Genomic DNA, 19,996 nt, shown 5'->3' with positions numbered 1-19,996 from the left:
TCGATGCTTCATGGGGCTTCATCTCACCATCACTACTAATTTGTCCAGTGCAGACCCAAGAGCATTTATTTAAAGACCGTTACAAAAAACAAAACAAAAACCAACAACAGTAAAAATCAGCATTGAATTAACAGCCTGGACACACAGCACCATCTCTGATCAGACTGAGGTTGGCTCCTTTTATAGAGCGACTCCCTTAATTGGTGACTCCCACACTGCATCACAGGTCAGTTCCAGCAAATCCAATAATATTGTTAAACGTAATTTTTTTTTTAAGCAAAACAGTGTTAATCTTTATTCAATCAAATCTGTTATTAAAATAGAGCTCTATATTACTTTATCAGTGTTAACTGTGGAAAACAAACTAGATACAAGAAGCTAAAATATTTGGACACCCCTCCTCCTCAGCACACAGTTGTCTGGCCCGGAACCTTCTTAAGATGCTCCGGCTGCCTGGGGAGTCATTAGACTGGAACATTTAAGGTGGAAGACAACACAGGTGAGCAGAAATTCTAACGGTTTAATTGCAATCAATTAGCTGATGCACTTACTCAAAAGGTGTTAACGCTAAAGTAAACACAAAATATCAGATCATTACAATGTTAGATGGTGAAAAAGTTGCAAGGCAGGAATCTACAGAATCAATATAAAATTTGACGTGCACAAGGACAGCTCTGTACTGAGGCTCCTCTTCAGGAGGATAAATAGAAGCTGTACATGAGTTTAATCTGTGTCTGTGTCTGCAGCAGTGAACAACATGGTGCGCTCTGTCCTCTGCCTCCTGACTGTGGCCCTGGCCTTTGTGCCTCTGCTCTCTGCTGTGGAAGGTCAGTCACTTTGAATATGCTTTTATATAGAGAACATTGAACACCGATGTCGTGTATATACTTAATTCTATATATATACCGCAATGTCCAGAGGTTTTAATGTTTCAGTAACATTTGTGAAAATAAGACATGGATTTACTTGATCACTAATGCACTAAACTGGAACATGGTCCTGTTTGTCTGGAATGTATCACACCATTGAGTTTGTTTATTGCATTAATACAATTACAGGTTTAATTGCAAATTTACAGCACACCTGTTGGGAGCCAGTCATAAGGAGAACACTCCTGTTTGTCATATCCTTTAATTACATGTGGACCACAGGGCAACTGATTGTTCAGTGACACTATTTCACAATCCAAGCACCAGATCATGTTCTTCAACAGAATGATTTTCTGAAACGCAATGTTGGTCACAAAATATAGGTGTAGGATAAAATCTATAATTCTTTTTTTTGCACTAGTAATGATGTTGGACAACAATCACAAACTTTGTTGTAAAATTTAACTGAATCTTTAACACATCTGACTATGAAGTAGACTTTTTTTTTGGCTAATTGATTAAATTTGTTTCCAGTGGATTCAGAGAAACCTGGAGTCTGTCCCAAGCCCAGGACAGACATTCACGTAGAGGTCGGTTGTCTGGATCAGTGCTCCACAGACAGTGAATGTGAGGGAAACCTGAAGTGCTGCTTCGACGGCTGTGGACGTGTTTGTGAAAAGCCAAGAGGTAACATGTCCCTCAGGAATACATGTGGTGGATGTTTATGTATTGCTCATGGTTTCTCAGTAATGGTGATGAAATCCTACATTATCCTTGTCTCACCTTTGAATAAATTAATACTTGTTACTAAGATTATATATTTTCAGTTCTTTTAAGAGCAGTAAAAAAACAGGAACGTTTTTTTTATCCAAACTTCCTGAATGTCCACAGGTGAGCCCAAGCGTAAGGACAAACGATTGTGCCCTAGTCCAAGTGGTTCTGGAGAATGTGTCGAACTGTGCACTTTTGATGAAGACTGTAAGGAGGATGATAAATGCTGCTCCAATGGCTGTGGGCATACCTGTCAGCGACCAGTCATAAGTAATGCACTCTTCACTTATTTACTTGATCTGTAATTCAAGGTGATGATTCAGGGTTAATTGACTGATGCCATTTAAGGTCATTTATACAGCACATCTGAAGCAAATTCAGCTGACCTCAAAGCTCTGGAGTATAGGGCTGCAGTAACTCCCTCAAATAAAGAGGGCCAATAGAAACATCTTAAATTGCACCCACAATATTGGCCCCTGCTATGAATATAGGTGTGAAATAAAGTGTATATTTTGACATTGTAAAACATGCATTCTTACTGTGGGTTTGCCTCTAAATGGATTTGACCTGTAACTTTCTCTTTACAGAAACCAAACCAGGATCCTGCCCTGACCCAATCCCTTTTTTCACCACATGTAAAAAGGAATGCACTGATGACAGTCAGTGTCCCAAGAACCTCAAATGCTGCTACAGTGGCTGTGGACTCCAGTGTGTGCCCCCTCAACATGGCAACCGTCCAAAGTGATGGTCAAAATCATTGAGTTTATGAATCTAGAACCACTTTATATCCTCTAGGCCTGCTTGTCATGAGGTTTAACCTCTGGTCATTGAAATTGTGCAGATGAAGTAACTTTTACCAAGGAGACCATGAAACGGTTGCAGAAACATTTTGATGCATGTCATGTGCTCCCATTCTCTGTTCATTTAATAAATGAATCCAAACAGTTCATGTGTGCAAGTTTTGACACTTTAAAGCTACACTTTGTACTTAAACTGGCAGTCAACGGGCTCTTTAATTGACTGGGACACACTCATCAAAGTGTCTGTCAAGAGGGAAGTGGACACTAAGTGCCAGATTTTTCAAGAAAAATAGATTAATTCCTTTCTCATGGAGAAACCGGTGTGATTAGTATGTAGGCAACAAGTGGAAGTGCTGAAGTAATGTAGCCTTAAACAGCACCGAGACTCGGCATGGAGAAAAATACAGCAACTTGAACGAAGGATTAAGACAGATATACGACTTGTTGTTGGGCCTGAAGAGAAAAAAAACAGTATTTTCACCTGGAGCTGAGAGGTTAGTGATGCTGCCATAAAAGCGAGCTCCCTGATTGCTAGCAAAATATCAAGTCGTACAGTGAGGATGAGTTTGTCAAAACTTGCAAGCTGCACACTGCAAAAATTGTGTGTCCTGAAGTTTTTGCCATCAGCCTGTCCAGGAACTGTGTGACAAAGGACTTCAGACAAAGCGACAGATTTGGAACAATGTCTACAGGACCTTGCATTTACGGTTGATATGGAGTGCTTAAATAATCTGAACAAATCGTTGCAAGAGCACAAAAAATTGTCACACGGTATAACATCTGTGCATTCAAATTAAAGCTCACGTTAGTAAGTAAACTTTATATAGCACCTTTCACAGATAAAATCACAAAGTGCTTTACAGAGTGCAAATAAAAATAGATAAAACAAATGTTCAACAGATAAAACAAAGAGCAGTAAATTAACTAAAAGCTTGTCTGAATAACAGTGTCTTCAGCTGCTTTTTAAAGGAGTCAACAGAGTCAGCCACACGAAGAGACACGGGCAGGGCATTCCACAGTTTAGGGGCTACTACTTGAAAGGACAGGTCTCGAGTTTTAAACCGGGTCTTGGGGACCTTCAAAAGGTTTTGGCCCGAAGACCGGAGGGAGCGGCCAGAGGTGTAAGGAACCAGCATTTCTGAGATATATTCAGGGGCCTGTCCATTAAAAGCTCTAAAAGTCAAGACTAACATTTTCGTTGTGGGACTCTACTCATTTTCCTAGTGTGAGACATGTATGTGAAGCCAACTGTCCTGCTGACATGAGTCTGAACAAAGACAAGATTGTGGAATTGCTGAGGGAGTTAAAGAGGCAAAAATTCAAGTCTTTAGCAAACTGAAGATAGAACTTGTAGTTTTTCACACTCCATTCACAGTCAAAACTTCATGCAACTTGAAATAACAGATTTACAGTGTGATGTAACTATGAAGGAGAAATTTGCTTCTGTGGGCTTGGACACATTTATCAGTCCCTTCTGCCAGAGAACCCGAAATTAACAGCACTAGCTGCAAAAATGCATGTTCGGGACAACCTACCTTTGTGAACAAGTTTTCTCTGCTAACACATAAGCATGACATTTATATATATATATATATATATATATATATATATATATATATATATATATATATATATATACATACATATATATACACACACACACACTCACCTAAAGGATTATTAGGACCTGTTCAATTTCTCCTTAACGCAATTATCTAATCAACCAATCACATGGCAGTTGCTTCAATGCATTTAGGGGTGTGGTCCTGGTCAAGACAATCTCCTGAACTCCAAACTGAATGTCAGAATGGGAAAGAAAGGTGATTTAAGCAATTTTGAGCGTGGCATGGTTGTTGGTGCCAGACGGGCCGGTCTGAGTATTTCACAATCTGCTCAGTTACTGGGATTTTCACGCACAACCATTTCTAGGGTTTACAAAGAATGGTGTGAAAAGGGAAAAACATCCAGTATGCGGCAGTCCTGGGGGCGAAAATGCCTTGTTGATGCTAGAGGTCAGAGGAGAATGGGAAGAGTGATTCAAGCTGATAGAAGAGCAACGTTGACTGAAATAACCACTCGTTACAACCGAGGAATGCAGCAAAGCATTTGTGAAGCCACAACACGCACAACATTGAGGCGGATGGGCTACAACAGCAGAAGACCCCACCGGGTACCACTCATCTCCACTACAAATAGGAAAAAGAGGCTACAATTTGCACAAACTCACCAAAATTGGACAGTTGAAGACTGGAAAAATGTTGCCTGGTCTGATGAGTCTCGATTTCTGTTGAAACATTCAAATGGTAGAGTCAGAATTTGGCGTAAACAGAATGAGAACATGGATCCATCATGCCTTTTTACCACTGTACAGGCTGGTGGTGGTGGTGTAATGGTGTGGGGGATGTTTTCTTGGCACACTTTAGGTCCCTTAGTGCCAATTGGGCATCATTTAAATACCACGGGCTACCTGAATATTGTTTCTGACCATGTCCATCCCTTCATGACCACCATGTATCCATGTATCCACCATGAGAAATCCTCAAAAAAAAGCGGAACCGCCTTAGTCCTGCTTCTTTAGAGAAGCTACTTTTTTGAATAAAAAATAATGAAAAATATTGGGGTTTAATTCTCTTTATTTAATTAGAAGCACTACTGCAAGTAATACAAGTGCATTCCTATTTCTAATAATGTGTTTCACTGTGGTATCACTGGTTTTGTAGTACATTTGTTCAATTGATGGCGCTGAGGTGGAAACTAGATTGCAGTATATTTTATTGACCTCTTGATGGAGCCATAGAGTAAATGAATTCTTATGAAGTGTCAGTACATGTGTCAGCACAGTTGACTGAAAGTATCGATGCTTCATGGGGCTTCATCTCACCATCACTACTAATTTGTCCAGTGCAGACCCAAGAGCATTTATTTAAAGAACCTTTACAAAAAATAACAGCAACAGTTAAAATCAGCATTGCATTAACAGCCTGGACACACAGCACCATCTCTGATCAGACTGAGGTTGGCTCCTTTTATAGAGCCACTCCCTTAATTGGTGACTCCCACACTGCAGCACAGGTCAGTTCCAGGAAATCCAATAATATTGTTAAAAGTTATTTTTTAGTAAAACAGTTGAAATCTTTATTCAATCAAATATGTTATTAAAATAGAGCTCTATATTACTTTATCAGTGTTAACTGTGGAAAACAAACTAGATACAAGAAGCTAAAATATTTGGACACCCCTCCTCCTCAGCACACAGTTGTCTGGCCCGGAACCTTCTTAAGATGCTCCGGCTGCCTGGGGAGTCACTAGACTGGAACATTTAAGGTGGAAGACAACACAGGTGAGCAGAAATTCAAACAATTCAATTGCAATCAATTGACCGATTCACTCAAAAGGTGTAAACTCTGAACTAAACACAAAATATCAGATCATTGCAATATTAGATGGTGAAAAAAATGCAGTGCTTTGTTCCACATGGACCTTTGTCAGGAATCTACAGAAGCAATATTAAATTTGTGTAAAATTTTGTTTTTGTCCTATTCTCTTACTGTGTCAAAACAATCAAATCACTTTGTGTGGATCTTATTTAAGTTTCCTGGGTGAGGTCTACAGATGACGTATGACCATTATTCTTACTATTATTGCCACGCCCAAAGAAGTCTCTGATCATGTTTAATACAGGGCGGGCACAAGGACAGCTCTGTACTGAGGCTCCTCTTCAGGAGGATAAATAGAAGCTGTACATGAGTTTAATCTGTGTCTGTGTCTGCAGCAGTGAACAACATGGTGCGCTCTGTCCTCTGCCTCCTGACTGTGGCCCTGGCCTTTGTGCCTCTGATCTCTGCTGTGGAAGGTCAGTCACTTTGAATATGCTTTTATAGAGAACACTAAACACCCATGTTGTGTGTGTGTGTATACAATTCTATCACCTTCTGTAGCTTTTTTTTTTTTTTCCCTATAATGTCTAGAGGTTTAATGTTTCAGTTACATTTGTAAAAATACATGATTTACTTGAACAGTAATGTGCTCAACTGGAACATGGTCCTGTTTGTCTGGAATGTTTCACAGTATGGAATTTGTGTAATATTGCATTAATTCAAGTTACAGGTTTAATTGCAAATTTACAGCACACCTGTTGGGAGCCAGTCATAAGGAGAACACTCCTGTTTGTCATATCCTTTAATTACACGTGGCCCACAGGGTTAACTGTTCAGTGACAATATTTCACAATCCAAGCACCTGATCATGAAAAGTGTTTGTCACAAAATATAGGTGTGGGAGGAAATCTGACATTTTTTGAGCTAGTAATGTTACCACTGAATCTTTAACACATGTGACTGACTTACTTTTTTTGGCTAATTGAAATTGTTTCCAGTGGTTTCAGAGAAACCTGGAGTCTGTCCCAAGCCCAGGACAGACATTGCCGTAGAGGTCGGTTGTCTGGATCAGTGCTCCACAGACAGTCAATGTGAGGGAAACCTGAAGTGCTGCTTCGACGGCTGTGGACGTGTTTGTGAAAAGCCAAGAGGTAACATGTCCCTCAGGAATATATGTGGCGGAAGTTTTTGTATGTATTGCTCATGGTTTCTCAGTAATGGTGATCAAATCCTACATTATCCATGTCCCACCTCTTTTGTATAAATACTTTTTACTGTTACTCAGAATATTTATTTCAGTGCTTTTTTGGAGTATTAAAAAATACCACAAACTTTTTTTTGTGGACTTCTTGAATGTCCACAGGTGAGCCTAAGCGCAAGGACAAACGAGGATTGTGCCCTAGTCCAAGTGGTTTTGGACTGTGTGCCGAAATGTGCACTTTTGATGAAGACTGTAAGGAGGATGATAAATGCTGCTCCAATGGCTGTGGACATACCTGTCAGCGACCAGTCATAAGTAATGCACTCTTCACTTATTTACTTGATCTGTAATTCAAGGAGATGATTCAGGGTTAATTGACTGATACTATTCAAGGTCATTTATATAGCTCAGCTGACCAAAGCTTTGCACAACCAGCAGGAGCTGCTCAGCTGACCTCAGGGCTCTGGAGTATAGGGCTGTAGTAACTCCCTCAAATGGAAACATCTGATTGCACTCACAATATTAGCAGCTGATATTGAATATAGGTGTGAAATGTTTATTTTGACATTGTGAAACGTGGGTTTGCCGCTAAATAGATTTGACCTGTAACTTTCTCTTTACAGAATCCAAACCAGGATCCTGCCCTGACACGAGCCCTTTTTTCACCACATGTAAAAAGGAATGCACTGATGACAGTCAGTGTCCCGAGAACCTCAAATGCTGCTTCAGCAGCTGTGGACTCCAGTGTATCCCCCCTGAACATGGCAACAGTCCACAATGATTGTCATTTAATAAATGAATCCAAACAGTTCATTTGTGTGCAAGTTTTATATTGACACTTTAAAGTTAGTTTGTACTTGGACTGTACTTTAATGGGCTCTTTAACCACTTAATAGTACAACTTTGCAGCAGTGTATGTATATTTCACCCACACAATCTACACATCAAATGAAAGCTATGGCATTCATCTTTCTGAATGTAAACCACTTACACCTGTAATCACCAGTGCTGACAGGAAAGCTGTGTTTACAGGGAAGTCAAATGTGGATTTGGACTCCACTTACGAGTGCTCTGTTTCTGTCAAACATCAACATAGTCACACAAAGTTTGTCTCATTTGTTCTGTACATGTCCAGAGAATATAATCCAGTCAAGGAATTATGTCCATAAAAGTTTGATCCTCCTGCTGTCACTTTTTTGCATTTCCTTTGTCAATTTCAAGCATAATAAACTTCTGACAGTGCCAACTTTGTACCTCAGTGAAAAACTTGTTGGCTTGTGATTGACACCAAAGTTGGCCAATAAGGTGGGGGCTGTGAGTTACTGGAGCCCCGGACAGTGCTACAGACTGAAAGGGCACGCCCCACTCTCACCCTTGTAGAATCAAGCTGTTACACATGTTTAGTGATGTTTTCCACTTACAGCCAATGAACAGCGGAACATGATGCCTGACATGCAGTGGGTTCCCGTAAACAGCTGTGTGCATAAAAGGAGACTGGATACAAAGATCCACACGTAAAATTACGCGCATGTAATTGCGTAATTTTACACACTTTTGCGTTTTAAACATGACGAAACAGACAAAACAAAGGAAGTGCATGACCGAGGACACTGGATGTTTGTACAAGTTAAACTAGAGGCATCTCGGACCCGGAGCGGTTTGTGGAACCGAGTGAAGATCTCATGAGATTCCGGAGTAGCGCATAAAATGTCCTCGGCTGTTGTGGTATCTAACACAGGCACCAACTCCAAAAACTAACAGTTAAAGTCTCATCAACACTACGAATAAATATGGTCAGCTGAGCGACATCTGTAACACCAGTGCTGTTGTCAGTGACAACATAAAACGCTACAAACGACTCCACTTTGCGTTTCAATTAACCCCTTAACATTCTGGGTCATTTTGGTGAAATTGCCTTTGTTCTGACCTCTCCAAATTAAAATGAACACCATTATTGAACCCTCAGTAGTAAATCCACAAGTTTGGGGTCTCTGTAAAGGTAACACCCTATAGTTTTACCCACAGGTGTCAGAATCACTAAGTTTGTCTGGTAATCATCTATACACGTTGGAACACACATAAAAAAATATTTTTCTCATCCTCGCCTAATTTTTATTTTTTGTTAAAAAGAAGGTCTAGAAAGCTGCAGTAGGTAGCTGGGGACAAAAATACACTATCAACTGAAAATCACTCACATTTCAAATTTGAGTTCAATACCTATAAAAATTAGAGTTTTACACTCATTTTATCATCAGTAAGTCCAGGCCTCTCCAAACCCAATGGAGACATTTAGAGAACATTTGGAATAAATGCAATAACTTTAGAATGTTTCAACCCAGACATCAATGAGACTCTACTGAAAACTCACACTGAGAGGAATCTGAGAGGAACCCATCTGCTCTATTACTGTACATTTATATATCATATCAAAACACAAAATAAAATGTATATGTCTCTAAATTAATCGGTTGCAACCTTTTTAAGTTAGTTAGTTCTAGTTTAAGTTATCTCTTATCTATTTTCTTATTTAGTGAACTCTTCAATTTAAATCACCTCTAGTTCTTTTCAGTTCTATTCAAAGTTACCCTTTAAGTTTGAACCATTTTGTTTTGTTTACAACCAAACAACAATAACCATAATTGTAAAATAACCTTTTACAACCATTCGTTATCATCAATCAAATAAAAAGGTAAAAATTGTACAAAACTAAAATGAAATCAGCAAAAGGCTGAATCCCCCTGTGTTGCACAGAATAAAGTCTCTTTCTCCTAACTATTAATCCAGTGTCCTTTGTGTAGGAGTTTGGGTAAGTTCTGATGAAAACTATATACATGAAAACACATGGGCTGTGTCCCAATTCGCCAAACGCACCCTTTGAAGGGTCCCTTCGAAGTACTCTTCAAAGTGTAGTTTGAAGGTTCCGGTCGAGAATCTGCCCTCCTCAGTGTAACCGCCATCTTGCTGAAGTGGGACAGGCCCACACCATGGACCGCACTATCGTACCACTTTGAGCGTACGATACGTACATTACGGACGTTATTTTTAGTGATTTATTATTTAATAGAAGAAAAGTCAAGATGTCGTCGTCACAGCCATTTCTTTCTGTTTTGATTGAATATCAATAGGCAAATATAACGTTTGAGGTGATTTTTTTTACTCAATTGTAGCTACTTCATAACTTAAACAAAATATACCTTGTGAAAACGTAATAACAGAGACAGAGGTAACAATATCATTTCTACATTCATAGTCTATAAACCAGAGAACACTGATTAGTTGAACATAAAGTGGGATATTGCAGTTTAATGGTTCGGTATTTTGGCCAGTGGCTACACCACTTTAATAACAGTAGAGGGCGCTGTTTCCCTTCTATGCCGTGCCAGTTCTTTTCATCTGATTATTATAAGGTATTTTCTAGCAGTGCAGCGCTATATCAAGCTAGTATCTTGATTTACTAACACGAAAGTAAATGACATGTGCCAACAGGGGGCGCAGACCTATGGAATGTACCGGAACTCATGAAGATTTTGTGCACGTCTCAGGACTCTGTTCTGTCCTTTCCTCAGAGTCCGTTGCTTCATTGTTCACATTCCCTGTGTGGAACTCATTAAACTCTTCTGACTTTATGTTTCAGTCTCTTGGTCTTTGACGCTTACAATAGAAACGAACATTCTTACATTATTCTTATTGCAGTAATAATTTCTAATGATAATAATGTCTTCTTATTGTGTAGCAATAACTGCACATTCCTTTATTCCATGTAACTCCTTTTTAATCATCAAACACACTGTACAGATCTTTATTCAGATTTAACAGTTTCATGTCACACTGTTGTAGATGAGGTAAACCAGTACAAACATTTGAACGTGTATTGCCCAACAGAGTCCATTTTCTTCTCTTTTTTGCTTAGCCATGGTGCATGATGGGATATAGAAGTGCGTGAAGTGTGCACGGATGCACGCTTCGGTTACGTCCGATCTCCATGGAAACGGTGGAAAGGGAAGGGCAGGTTTGTCGGCGGCATTCAGTAGGGTGCGTTGAAATGGGACAGCCCTTGTCGCGCCGGAAATTACGTAACTGCCCTTCGATGCACACTTCGAATGGTGATTCTAAGGCCAGTTTGGCGATTTGGGACACGGCCCTTCTCTCCTTTCTGCAGCAGCTCTGTGCTGTCTGTGTATTTCCCTCGTCTATCGCAGGAAAAACCCAAAACAATCCGGTTGGTTCCTGCTAGTCACGTGGTTCACGCACTACGTGAATTTCAAAATAAAAGTCCAAAGACAAATTAATTCACATTTCTTAAACTTTTGAACATACGTCTGCATGAAATAAAATATTTGACTTTTTAAATTGATTGGAACCATATCACATATTTATTGTCTTTTTATCAAAAGTATTTATTTATGTTTTTATCAACAAGCTTTTACTTTGAAAATCGTTATGTTAACCTGGGTTACATCACGCTGTCAGCCTGGCTACCAATGGTGCGCCCTCAATGTTTGGGAAAAATGCAGGTGTTGTGACAAAATTCAGAGAGAAACTTCAAATGGAGGTGATGGTTTTTGTACACAAACTTGCGCTTGCCTTTTTGGGCACACCGGCATCTTCTGTGCTTTGTGAAAGTGTCTTCTCCAAGGCCGGAGAGGTTGTGTCAAAAAAAAGAAATCGTTTAAAACCAAAAACTGTTGAGAAACTCTTGTTTCTGAATAAAAATGAATACAATTTCCCTTGTCCTGTACATCATTGTCCAAGTTACACAAGCATAATCTGTGCCCTTTTCCTAGTTCCTCAAGCACTTTCACTGTTCTCTGATTACACCCTTGACATTTTCAGAAAAACAGTTTAACCTGCCATATTATATTACCATTTTGGAAAACTTTACACACACAGAACACATATAAATGTATTATACACTTATGTGACAATATATGTACAGAAATTATTTGGTCATACATTTTTTGTAATTCATAGTCACTCCCAGCAGACATAACAGACACACAAATTCAATGCCTCACACATTATGTGGTTCAGATACAGCTGCCTGTGATTATACACTTGGCCAGTAGGTGGTTTCGTGCACACACAAAGCTTCGAGAAATGACACATTTGGCTCAAGTGGTTCAATGCCTCATGGGGCTTCATCTCACCACTAAAACTCAGCCATACAGTAACAGTCTGTACACACAGCTCACTCTGATCAGACTGAGGTTGGCTCCTTTTATAGAGCCACTCCCTTAATTGGTGACTCCCACACTGCAGCACAGGTCAGTTCCAGCCAATCCAATAATATTGTTAAATGTAATTTTTTTTTAAAGCAAAACAGTGTAAATCTTTATTCTATCAAATCTGTTATTAAAATAGAGCTCCATATTACTTTATCAGTGTTAATTGTGGAAAACAAACTAGATACAAGAAGCTAAAATATTTGGACACCCCTCCTCCTCAGCACACAGTTGTCTGGCCCGGAACCTTCTTAAGATGCTCCGGCTGCCTGGGGAGTCATTAGACTGGAACATTTAAGGTGGAAGACAACAAAGGTGAGTAGAAATTCTAACAATTTAATTGCAATCAATTGACTGATGCACTCACTCATGTTTTATGTCACAGGCCAAGTTTAACTGCATAACCGTTTCAATTAATTAATGGACATCCTAGACTTGTTGGCATATCATATTTTTTACCTGTTTGCTTTAAGTTTAGGCCTGTGTAATGGACTAACTACATGAGTCACACAGATGGAAACATCTTCAACTTGTAGCTCAGTAGAGATGAATTTAGCTTAACTGAACCTTTACCAAGGAGGTTTGGCTCGTCTCATCTGACACCAATGTAGCATTCAGGTGTGGGGAAACAGATTTTTTTTTTCTGGTTGTTTGTTTCTGACTGCAAGGGTGACTGTAGGACATAACTCGCACCACAACAAGAGCAAAACATTCTTGACTCACTAGAGCCAGTCTCCCAAAAAACTGAATAATGGAACATTTATATCAACTTCAACAACAAACAGTTACAAGAACAAAAGGTGTCAACTCTGAAGAGAACACACAATATCAGATCATTACAATATCAGATGGTGAAAACGTTGCAGGGCAGGAATCTACAGAATTACTAAATTAGATGTGCACAAGGACAGCTCTGTACTGAGGCTCCTCTTCAGGAGGATAAATGGAAGCTGTACATGAGTTTAATCTGTGTCTGTGTCTGCAGCAGTGAACAACATGGTGCGCTCTGTCCTCTGCCTCCTGACTGTGGCCCTGGCCTTTGTGCCTCTGCTCTCTGCTGTGAAAGGTCAGTCACTTTGAATATGCTTTTAAATAGAGAACATTGAACGCATGTCATTTATACTCGGTTCTATGAGCTTGTGTTGCTTCATATGGTGTCGTTTTTTTTTTTAATCTTTTAGTGACATTTGTGAAAAATAGACATGGATTTACACTCTCACTAATGCACTAAACTGGAACATGGTCCTGTTTGTCTGGAATGTTTCACATCATGGCATTGACTGTGCGAAGTGCATTAATTGCATTGCAGGTGTTTAATTGCAAATTTACTCCACACCTGTCAGGAGTGAGTCATGATACACTCCAGTGTTTGGTTCACCTGTAATTAAAGGAGATGAGAGGGTGAACTGATCAGTGATATTTCACAATCCAAGAACCTCATGTTCTGATTTCAACTGAAATTGAAAGTTGGTGACAGAATATAGGTGTGGAATAAAAGTCTGACTTTCTTTTTGGGCTGGTCATTTTCTTTGACAACATCACATAGAAATTTGACATTGTAAAATGAATAATTCAAATATGAAATGTTTACAAATATGATCATGAAGTAGACTTTCTTGGTTAATTAAATAAAATTGTGTTTCCAGTGCATTCAGAGAAACCTGGAGTCTGTCCCAAGCCAAACACTGACATACGGAGCTCCAGTGGTCTGACTGAGTGCAACTCCGACAGTCAATGTGGGAAAAACCTCAAGTGCTGCTTCGACTGTGGACATGTTTGTAAAGGGCCACAAAGAGGTAACATGTCCCTCAGGAATATGTGGTGGATGTTATTTACACTTTGCCCATGGTTTCTCAAATTTTATTGATCAATCCTACATTATCCTTGCCCCACCTCTTGGTTACGTGTGTATATTTTTACATTTCAGTGCTTAAACAGGATTTTAAAAAATACCAGGCTTTTTTTTTTAAATGAAATTCTTGAATGTCCACAGGTGGGTCTAAGGCCAAACGAGGATTCAAACCTAGTCCAGGTGATTTTGGGGTCTGTGTCCATCCGTGCAGATCTGATGAAGACTGTAAGGACGATAAATGCTGCCCCACCAAGTGTGGGAAAATCTGTCAGCCAGCAGTCGTAGGTAATGCACTCTTCAGTCATTTTATCTTTTTTTAATTCAAAGAATTGACATTGGAAAACATTCTTGCTGTGAATGGGTTTGCCTCTCTGCAGATTTGACCTGTAACTGTTATCTTCACAGAACCCAAACCAGGATCGTGCCCTGCTCCAGTCCCCCATTTCGCCCCATGTCCTGATGAATGCTCTGACGACAGTCATTGTAAGAAGAACCTCAAATGCTGCTACAGCGGCTGTGGACTCCAGTGTCTGCCCCCTGAAGATGGCAAAAGTCAAAAGGGCTAATCATTTTGGTGATTGTGAATTTTGAATCGCGTCATATACTCCTAGGTCTGCTTATGAGATTTAACCCTGGCTCTTTGCCATTAAAATTGTGCAGAGTAAATGTTCAAGGAGACTGAAACTGTTGCAGTAACATGTTGTTTCATGCCATGTGCTACAATTTCCTGCTCATTTAATAAAAATTACACAACACTGAGTTGTGGTTTCAAGTTAAACATTTTAATAAACTCTTTACGGACTGGCTGACCTGGTTCTGTTGTCTGTAGATATTGTCATTACAAATTTTCTTAAACAACTTCAGACCCTGGAGCTGGTTCCACTGTATGAAAAGAAGCTGAGCAAAGGTTCAGTATGTTTTTCAAGATGTGCTGTTTGGGATCAGAGGACCTAGTGGATCAGAGTTTGGAACAATTTAAAATTTTATTTATTTTTTTTCAATGGAAGTGGAGCTGCGTCAATCTTGGATGTAAATACACAATTGAGCTATTTGTGTTTAATTGTATATTTATTACAATGGTAATATCCTTTAATGCAGGGGTGCCTGGAGCTTTGATAATGGCCCTCTGCTGATTTTATTTAAACTTTTTTTTTGTTGGTGCGACCTGAGCAGTGCCTCTGTAGCCTCCCACCAGAGTGAGCGCAACTTTGCTCTTATGAACCCTGTTAATGTGCTCTTCTTTGACTGGGGCACCTTCATCAGCAGAATGTCTGTCAAAAGAGAAAAGTGGACATTGAGTGTCCGGTTTTTTAAGAAAAATACACTAATTCCTTTTTGTTCAGAGGTGAATAGGGAAAACAGTGTGATTAGTATGCAGGCAAAAAGTGGTGCTGAAGGAATAATCTTAAATGGCACTGAGACTCGGCATGGAGAAAAATACAGCAAAGTGATCCAGAACAGTGAGAAGATGGAAGATAAATGAGTTGTTGGGCCTGAAGAAAGAGCAGTATTTTCACCGAGAGCTGAGGTTAGTGATGCTGCCGTAAAAGCAAGCTACCTGATTGCTAGTAAAATGGTTATCATCGAAGATGTACAGTTAGGGTGAGTTTGTCAAAACTTGCACGCTAAACAATGAAAAAATTCTGTGTCCAAAGAAATTACAAGTTTTTGCCAACATGGGCCTGTCCAGGAATTGTGTGGCAGAAAGAATTTCAGGACGAGCAACAGATTTGGACAATTAATTGAAACGCAAAGTAGAGTCGTTTGTGGCATTTTCTGTTGCCATTAATGACAGCGCTGGTGTTACAGATGTCGATCAGCTGGACATATTTATTTGTGGTGTTGATGAGAACTGTTAGTTTTTGGAGTTGGTGCCTGTGTTAGATACCACAGCAGCCAAGGACATTTTATGTGCTGTTGGTGCGCTGGGCAGAGTGGGCCTACGGCAGTGATGCCACACAAGGAAGCTGGTGTGGCTTCTTTAGAAGCAGCACCACTGTTGAGGTATGGTCATTCCCTTTCTTCCAATTTAGAATAACACTAATAGTTTGTCTGTGTTCCTGCTGCAGTGATTTAACGGCCTACTCGTATGTATCATTAAAGGAAAAGCTTACACAAGTGCAGCTACATCTGGGGATGACAAAAATAAAGCTAATGCAACAAATGGAGACCAGGTGGAACAGTACATATTTGATACTGCAACGTTTGGTCCCAATAATCACTTCAGATGAGTTCAACATTGTTAGAGGGTTCCTTTCTTTGCTGTCTCCCTTTTATGATGCTGTAGAGCTGTCGGCCAAGGAAAATGTGTCTGTTTCCAAAGTTGTCCCCCTAATGAAAATGCTGGAGCAAAACCTTCAGGAGGAAACAGTAAAGCCGACACTGCAGTGACATTGGAAATGGGAGACCAGCTCATCAGGCAACTGTGGGAGAAGCTTTATACTTTGCAGTCAATGAGCATCGTGTCCCTTGCTACACTCCTGGACCCCCGATTTAAAGTTTTATTGGATTTTTCAGTCAAGCAAAAGCCACCAAAAGTTTTAAAGCGACTGAATTCAGTGTGTGCTACCATTATAATCCCCCAGGCTTCTACCTCTCATTATGTCACTGGAGGTAATCTGTTATTTTACATTTTGACATCAAATTCAATGCCTCACACATTATGTGGTTCAGATACAGCTGCCTGTGATTATACACTTGGCCAGAAGGTGGTTTCGTGCACACATGAAGCTTCGAGAAATGTACCCTTTCTCAGGCCAGTTAGCTAAAGTGGTTCAATGCCTCATGGGGCTTCATCTCACCACTAAAAATCAGCCATACAGTAACAGTCTGTACACACAGCTCACTCTGATCAGACTGAGGTTGGCTCCTTTTATTGAGCTTCTCCCTTAATTGGTGACTCCCACACTGCAGCACAGGTCAGTTCCAGCAAATCGAATAATAGTGTTAAAAGTTATTTTTAGCAAAACAGTGTTAATCTTTATTCAATCAAATGTGTTATTAAAATAGAGCTCTATATTACTTTATCAGTGTTAACTGTGGAAAACAAACTAGATACAAGAAGCTAAAATATCTGGACACCCCTCCTCCTCAGCACACAGTTGTCTGGCCCGGAACCTTCTTAAGATGCTCCGGCTGCCTGGGGAGTCATTAGACTGGAACATTTAAGGTGGAAGATAACACAGGTGAGCAGAAATTCAAACAATTCAATTACAATCAATTGGCCGATTCACTAAAAAGGTGTCAACTCTGAACTAAACGCAAAATATCAGCTCATTACAATGTTAGATGGTGAAAAAGTTACAGGGCAGGAATCTACAGAATCAGTAATAAATTTGATGTTCAAATTTCAGTTTTGTTTTTTGTTTTTTTTTCCAGTATGATCATGTTTAATACAGGGCGGGCACAAGGACAGCTCTGTACTGAGGCTCCTCTTCAGGAGGATAAATAGAAGCTGTACATGAGTTTAATCTGTGTCTGTGTCTGCAGCAGTGAACAACATGGTGCGCTCTGTCCTCTGCCTCCTGACTGTGGCCCTGGCCTTTGTGCCTCTGCTCTCTGCTGTGGAAGGTCAGTCACTTTGAATATGCTTTTAAATAGAGCACATTGAACACCAATGTCGTGTATATACTTAATTCTACATATACCACAATGTCCAGAGGTTTTAATGTTTCAGTGACATTTGTGAAAATAAGACATGGATTTACTTGATCACTAATGCACTAAACTGGAACATGGTCCTGTTTGTCTGGAATGGTTCATGGCATTGTATTTGTATAAAATTGCGTTAATTCAATTACTGGTTAAATTGCAAATTTACAGCACACTTGTTGGGAGCCAGTCATAAGGAGAACACTCCTGTTTGTCATATCCTTTAATTACACATGGACCACAGGGCTAACCGTTCAGTGACACTATTTCACAATCCAAGCACCTGATCATGTTGTCTTTTCAACTGAAAAGATCTGACAAATGATGTTGGTCACAGAATATGGGTGTGGGAGGAAATCTGACATTCTTTGATCTAGTAATGATGTTGGACGACGATCACCACATTGTAAAATGCCACTGAATCTTTAACACATCTGACTATGAAGTTGACTTTTTGGGCTAATTCTTTAAAATTGTTTCCAGTGGATTCAGAGAAACCTGGAGTCTGTCCCAAGCCCAGGCCAGACATTGACCCAAAAGTCGCCTCTTGTCTGAACGAGTGCTCCTCAGACAGTCAATGTGAGGGAAACCTGAAGTGCTGCTTCAACGGCTGTGGACGTGTTTGTGAAAAGCCAAGAGGTAACATGTCCCTCAGGAATACATGTAGTAGATGTTCAAATCCTACATTATCCTTGCCCCATCTTTGTACACATCACAACATTTATTTCAGTGCTTTCTTGGAGCATTAAAAATTACCAGGAACATTTTTTTTAATCCAAACTTCCTGACTGTCCACAGGTGAGCCCAAGCGCAAGGACAAACGAGGATTGTGCCCTAGTCCAAGTGGTTTTGGAGAATGTGTCGAAATGTGCACTTTTGATGAAGACTGTAAGGAGGATGATAAATGCTGCTCCAATGGCTGTGGGCATACCTGTCAGCGACCAGTCATAAGTAATGCACTCTTCACTTATTTACTTGATCTGTAATTCAGGGTTAATTGACTGATGCTATTTAAGATTATTTATACAACACATCTGAAGCAAATTCAGCTGACCAAATCTTTGTCCACAACCAGCAGGAGCTGGTCAGCTGACCTCAGGGCTCTGGAGTATAGGGCTGCAGTAACTCCCTCAAATAAAGGGGATCAATAGAAACATGAATTGCAATACAATTTCACAATATTGGCACCCGATATGAATATAGGTGTGAAATAAAATGTATATTTTGACATTGTAAAACATGCTTTCTTACTGTGGATAACTTTCTTTACAGAATCCAAACCAGGATCCTGCCCTGACCCAATCCCTTTTTTCACCACATGTAAAAAGGAATGCACTGATGACAGTCAGTGTCCTGAGAACCTCAAATGCTGCTTCAGCAGCTGTGGACTCCAGTGTATCCCCCCTGAACATGGCAACAATCCACAATGATGGTCAGAATCATTTTGGAAATCTTGAATCACTTTATCCTCTAAGCCTGCTTGTCATGAAATGATTCAACTCTGGCTCTTTGACGCTGAAATTGTGCAGCTACAGTAAATTATCAAGGAGACCATGAAATGGTTGCAGTAACATTTTGATGCATGTCATGTGCTCCCATTTTCTGTTTTAATAAATGAATCAGAACAGTTCATGTGTGCAAGTTTTATATTGACACTTTAAAGCTACAATTTGGGCTGTGACAGCTTCATCAGCAAAATGTCTGTCAAAAGGGAAAAGTGGACATCTATTGTCAGGTTCTTCAAGGAAAAATTGGTTAATTTCTCTTTGTTCACGGCGGTAAATGGGGAAACAAGTGGCAGTGCTTAAGGAATATAATAAATGCCACAATGAGACTTGGCATGGTGAAAAATACAGTGATTTGATCTGGAGAATTGAAGATAAACGAGTTGTTGCGGAGCCTGAAGAAACAGCTGTGCGTTTTCACCTGGAGCGAAGAGGTTGGTGATGCCGCCGTAAAAGCAAGCTACCTGATTGCTGGCAAAATATCAAAGCTGTACAGTGAGGGTGAGTGACAATTTCTGCTGAAGGCTACAGAAAATGTTTCCTGAGAAACAGTTTTTGACCTCGGCCTGTTCAGGAATTGTCGCAGAAAGAATTTCAGAAGGAGCAGCAGATTTGGACAGTTAATTGAAACACAAAGTGGAGTTGCCATTAATGACAGCACTGGTGTTACAGATGTCGCTCAGCTGGACATATTTATTTGTGGTGTTGATGAGACTAACGGTTTTTGGAGTTGGTGCCTGTGTTAGAT

At 39.9% G+C, this 19,996-nt stretch overlaps 3 protein-coding genes across 3 annotated transcripts in view; all 3 read left to right on the top strand.

Annotated features, from left to right (window-relative positions):
* Positions 1-2,586, top strand: part of LOC129456405 (WAP four-disulfide core domain protein 3-like) — a 43,526-nt gene extending 40,940 nt beyond the window's left edge. The window contains exons 3-6 of the mRNA XM_055223179.1: positions 747-827; positions 1,404-1,556; positions 1,761-1,910; positions 2,228-2,586. Coding sequence (XP_055079154.1) covers positions 758-827; positions 1,404-1,556; positions 1,761-1,910; positions 2,228-2,385 — 531 coding nt within the window. The 5' untranslated portion in view covers positions 747-757 and the 3' untranslated portion in view covers positions 2,386-2,586. The remainder of the gene's footprint in view (positions 1-746; positions 828-1,403; positions 1,557-1,760; positions 1,911-2,227) is intronic.
* Positions 2,587-5,991: 3,405 nt separating this feature from the next.
* LOC129456404 (WAP four-disulfide core domain protein 2-like) lies at positions 5,992-7,829 on the top strand. The gene is made up of 5 exons (XM_055223178.1): positions 5,992-6,039; positions 6,213-6,293; positions 6,816-6,968; positions 7,181-7,333; positions 7,642-7,829. The coding sequence occupies exons 2-5, from the start codon at positions 6,224-6,226 to the stop codon at positions 7,797-7,799; spliced, it is 534 nt and encodes a 177-aa protein (XP_055079153.1). The 5' UTR covers positions 5,992-6,039; positions 6,213-6,223; the 3' UTR covers positions 7,800-7,829.
* Positions 7,830-17,514: 9,685 nt separating this feature from the next.
* LOC129456403 (WAP four-disulfide core domain protein 2-like) lies at positions 17,515-19,394 on the top strand. The gene is made up of 4 exons (XM_055223177.1): positions 17,515-17,662; positions 18,227-18,382; positions 18,542-18,694; positions 19,016-19,394. The coding sequence occupies exons 1-4, from the start codon at positions 17,593-17,595 to the stop codon at positions 19,171-19,173; spliced, it is 537 nt and encodes a 178-aa protein (XP_055079152.1). The 5' UTR covers positions 17,515-17,592; the 3' UTR covers positions 19,174-19,394.
* The last annotated feature ends 602 nt before the right edge of the window (positions 19,395-19,996 follow it).

This window comes from Periophthalmus magnuspinnatus, chromosome 7, assembly GCF_009829125.3.
Source record: "Periophthalmus magnuspinnatus isolate fPerMag1 chromosome 7, fPerMag1.2.pri, whole genome shotgun sequence".
Classification (NCBI taxonomy): Eukaryota; Metazoa; Chordata; class Actinopteri; order Gobiiformes; family Gobiidae; genus Periophthalmus; species Periophthalmus magnuspinnatus.
Note: the sequence above shows the minus strand (reverse complement) of the source record. Positions and strands in the feature narration are given on the sequence as shown.